At 34.4% G+C, this 5,000-nt stretch overlaps 1 protein-coding gene across 3 annotated transcripts in view; it reads left to right on the forward strand.

The window, feature by feature from the left end:
- The window catches only part of LOC136839669 (adenosylhomocysteinase-like 1), a 296,235-nt gene that overhangs the window by 71,090 nt on the left and 220,145 nt on the right, over window positions 1-5,000 (forward strand). For 2 of the 3 annotated variants that reach the window (XM_067106003.1, XM_067106004.1), the window contains exon 2: window positions 977-1,027. The exons of the other annotated variant lie outside the window; for it this stretch is intronic. In XM_067106003.1, the coding sequence (XP_066962104.1) occupies window positions 977-1,027 (51 nt within the window). The remainder of the gene's footprint in view (window positions 1-976; window positions 1,028-5,000) is intronic. 3 annotated transcript variants of the gene reach the window in all.

Consider the following 5,000-nt stretch of genomic DNA (forward strand, 5'->3'; position numbering starts at 1 on the left):
ATACTTAAAATGTTTTTTTGACATTTGATATTTAGATGATTTATATTTATTTTAAAATGTGCAGGTGTCATGTGTCCTTAGTATACAGGTGTACGTAAGTTCATACTTAAAATTTATTGATATATTTATAACTGTATATTTATAGTAAAGTGTACAGGTGTCATCTGTCCTTAGTATACAGGTGTACGTAAGTTCATACTTAAAATTTATTGATATATTTATAACTATATTTATAACAAAGTGTACAGTTGTCATTTGTCCTTGATTAACAGGTGTTATTGATATATTTATAAGTGTATATTTCTAATAAAGTGTACAGGTGTCATCTGTCCTTGATTAACAGGTGTTCGCAAGTTCGTACTTAAATTATTGACGTGTATATATAAATATTTTCTTAACGCTGTGTGCATTAATGTATGCATGTGATGTAGGTGAAGAATTTACTCTTACATATATGATACCATGTGTATTGTGTGTATATTAGTGTTTATAATGATAATACATTAGATGTAGGAATTAATCAGTTGTATTTTATGAATATAATATCTTCTTCATTCGAAGACTGAGTGGAGCAATTCGTGTTTTTGTTCAATGTATTTTTCATTTAGGTGACAAGTTGGTTTGGTTTGTGTAAAGGTGGTTTTGTGATTATATATATGTGTATATGTTTGTACATGTAGGTATATATATATATATATATATATATATATATATATATATATATATATATATATATATATATATATATATATATATATGCATATATGCATATATATAATTGTTCTATATATTCATAATCTTTAGAAAAAAAATCTAACAGTATGTGATTTGTGTCCTCATTCTATTAGTGTCATCCAGACAGTGGTTTAATCGTGCTCATTGCAAGCAGAATAAAAAAAAAACAGTTCGTATTTGTTTGTCTACGTTTACATATGCAAATGAGGTAATGAAATTCCGGTTATTTAATACATTTCAGACGCAAGATATCGATGGACCCATTCGCAAGAAAGCCATTTCAGCTGCCCCCGTGAGTTTGATGAGGAAGAGAAAAGATTAATTTTAAAAAAATAATAAAAAAACTTTTTTGTGATGTTTCATGGCGTGTCTATATACTTGCCTGACCCCTGAATCATTTAATGACCTCGAATGGCATTGTATATCACCCTGCCTGACCCTTGACCCGAAATGACCCCTGTAAATTCCCCAGGTCTTATTAAAAATCTTAGTCGAAGATGTTCCAATTTAATTTTAATTTTTATTTTTATTATTTTTCGTGTGGTCATGAGTGTGTACACTTCTTAAAATTCCCACTTTTTGTCGGAAACTTTCTAACTGAATTTTTATTTTTAATTTATTTAATTGATGGACATGAGTGTGTACGCTTATTCAATTTTTTGTTCGAGAGCTCTAATTGAATATTTAATTTTCGTTATTTGTGTGTGGACATGGATCGTGTGATGTTGTGAGCATTACCCTTATTAATTATTCTTTTTCTTTTCTGCCTTTCGGAAACATTTTAATTGAATGTTTCTTCTTTCTGTTTATTTATTTTATTTATCTGTCGTTATTTTAGTTTTCTGTAGAAGAAAACTATTGTGCCGGCTTTGTCTGTCCGTCCGCGCTTGATTTTGTCCCCAATTTTTCTGTCCGCCCTCAGATCTTAAAAACTACTGAGGCTAGAGGGCTGCAAATTGGTATGTTGATCATCCACCCTCCAATCATCGAACGTACCAAATTGCAGCCCTCTAGCCTCAGTAGTTTTTATTTTATTTAAGGTTAAATTTAGCCATAATCGTGCTTTTGGCTACGCTATAGGATAGGCCACCACCGGGCCTAGGTTTAAAGTTTCATGGGCCGCGTCTCATACAGCATTACACCGAGACCATCGAAAGATAGATCTATTTTCGGTGGCCTTGGTCATACGCTGTAGTGGCTGTACAGGAAACTCGATTGCACCGAAGTTCATTTGTTTTTATGGACATGACTTTGTACTATTGTTAGTATACCCTTCATTAATTATCGTTTGTGTGTGTGTGTGCGTGTGTATGTGTGTTTGTGTGTTACTTTGCGAAATCGCTAAAAGAATTGTTTGCTTTCTTTGGCTATCGACCCTCGTTTGTGCTATTTTTTGGGGAGGGGGTGTTTGTTAGACTAATGACCCACGTGATTCGTACTTTGTGTAAACACATTCTTGTTTTGATACCGTGAACATGATGCGTCTTTACGTGTACATATACTTTGTGTGTATATATATTTATATACATTATGTGTGCGTTTGTGTCCCCATGCGCAGGCGCGCGCGCGCATCACCACAGACACGCAACCAGACGAATCCCTACTAATGATGATGAATGTAAACTAACCTTCAGATTGCAGATATGACTTTCGTTGTTGGAGAGATCCCCACCAATCTCCACCAACCTCCACCACCACCACCTTCTCCAACAAAGTCATTTCCTCCAACACTGTGGGAGAGACGCTTTGTGTGTTTATAATAACTTTTATGTTTTCTTATCCGTAAGTATACGTAACCTGATTTCTATTTTGGTTTTAAAATCGTTTTTCCTTTGTTACTTTTATTTATTATTGTTATCCCCTTTTTCCTTTCTCTCTCCCTCTCTGCAGGTTCGTTCGTTCGTTCTACCCGAGTTGTCACTGTTTGTCTGTCTGTGAATCTGTCTGTTAGTAAGTTTGCCTTACCTTATTTAAAATGGAGTCTTCGCCGATGCCAAATCACTGCGATGTGGAATACGGTTTGTTTTTTTTATTTTTTTTTATTTTTACGGTGGAGGGAATTACTGCAGTAGTTTATATGAATGCTGCGTGTGTATATTTTATTTGTGTGTGTGTGTGTATGTGTGGGTGTGTGTGGGGAATGTATGTGACTGTCTGCACAGTGTTTGTGCATTATTGAGTGTAGTATGTTTGAATGTATATATGATGTATGTTTATATGGTAAATTTTCTGTATGCATGTATATATATGTGATAAAATTTATGTATGTATGTCTACCTGATATGTGTACATTACATGTATATGTATGTATATATGATAAATTTTATGTATGTATGTATTTGTCTAAATATTGTACGCTATATGTGTATACATATGTATGCATACGAGTACATGGTAAATGAATGTATGTATGTATGTATGTATGTGTGCGAGCATGTACACATACGCGTATACATGCTAATATTTTCCTATACATTCATAATTTGAATGTGAAAGTTCAGGAATAGCGTGTTTTAATCCATTTTGATATTTTAAGCCATATGTTGATTTAGGGAAAATTAGACACTGAATAGATACACTTTATAGTCCATGATTTCACTCCAAATTAAGTTTTGCATTTTACGATATAAAATCCAAATTGGTCTTATAATCTTGTCAGTGTTCTCGTATGTAAACAGTGCTTTGTTTACTGTTTAAACATGGCGAGATTTACAGTCTGTTCTTCAAGTCTTGATATTTGAAATTCTTTAGGTATTCGTACAAATGAACGCTGCCCTAAATTGGAAGACTGAGATCTCTGCAGAAATACAAAACTGAGAAAAATGGTAGATAGTGCAGTTTTCTTTTGCCTTACTACTGATTTTGCAGATACTGCAAATGGGACCCCATAAATACTCGTGGAAAGCATTGAAGAATCATTCTGAAACTGCAGTAACTTGTGTAGTAGTGTTTCACGATCCAAATAGGGGGCATATGTCAATTTCGAAAATTTTGCAGATACTGCAGTTTTCCATTTTAGGGCAGAATAATATTACTATCCATTTTAACGTATTCTTTAATAGTCTTAGGTGCCGTGTTCTTGAAGAATAAGAAATTGTATTGTTTATGTTTCCAGAATTTGTTCAGTAGGCGTCTTTTAAATTGTTTTAGTAGATGGAAAAAGATGTCCATTTGCATAGTATTTGCTCTAAAATGATTGAATTTGAAAAGGGCGTCCGTTCTCTCTCTCTCTCTCTCTCTCTCTCTCTCTCTCTCTCTCTCTCTCTCTCTCTCTCTCTCTCTCTCGTTTATCCGGCAATTAGAGCAGACTTAAAGAACCATAAAGGCTTCGACCCTCTCGCAGAATCGATTGCGTGCAAAGGATATGGTCTTCAATGGGTAGAGAGAAGATCCACCTGTGAGAAGATTGTAATCTGCAGACTTTTTTTTTTTTAGTGGGGTAACAAGGCTGAATTAGTTGATGAATTGAGTGCTCTCTCTCTCTCTCTCTCTCTCTCTCTCTCTCTCTCTCTCTCTCTCTCTCTCTCTCTCTCTCTCTCTCCTTCGTTTCCGTTATTAAAAGGTCACTGAATGGGCGAACCTATTTTTTTTCCATTATTTCATAGATTCCTGAAAAAGAAATTTCAGTACCACCTCAAAAAAATTCTATAAAAAAGACAACTCAAGGTGACATATTTTTTTACATTTTTAATTTGTCTATTTAAATTGATTTTTCCTCTGCTTTAGGAAGTCAAAAGCACAACTTTGCATATTGTATAGTTATTAATTATAGATATAATATTTTTATAGATGCTTAATTTCTTATTTAAAGGACGTTTGCCTATTGTAATTTCATGGCCTCTCTCTCTCTCTCTCTCTCTCTCTCTCTCTCTCTCTCTCTCTCTCTCTCTCTCTCTCTGGGTAAATCGTAAAACGGTATTTGTAATAGCTCGTACTTTTTTATTGCGTATTCTCTCTCTCTCTCTCTCTCTCTCTCTCTCTCTCTCTCTCTCTCTCTCTCTCTCTCTCTCTCTCTCTCAAGGTAAATCATAATTAAAACGGTATTCGAAATACCTCGTAACTATTCTATATTTAATTTAAGTTTGTTTACTGTAATTTTTCTTGGCTTATTTCTCTCTCTCTCTCTCTCTCTCTCTCTCTCTCTCTCTCTCTCTCTCTCTCTCTCTCTCTCTCTCTCTCTCTCCTACGCAAACCACCACATTCTGAAGCAGGGATTATCATGATTATTGGTTCCACCCATACAATAGAGAGAGAGAGAGAGAGAA

Source organism: Macrobrachium rosenbergii, chromosome 6 (genome assembly GCF_040412425.1).
Source record: "Macrobrachium rosenbergii isolate ZJJX-2024 chromosome 6, ASM4041242v1, whole genome shotgun sequence".
NCBI lineage: Eukaryota > Metazoa > Arthropoda > Malacostraca > Decapoda > Palaemonidae > Macrobrachium > Macrobrachium rosenbergii.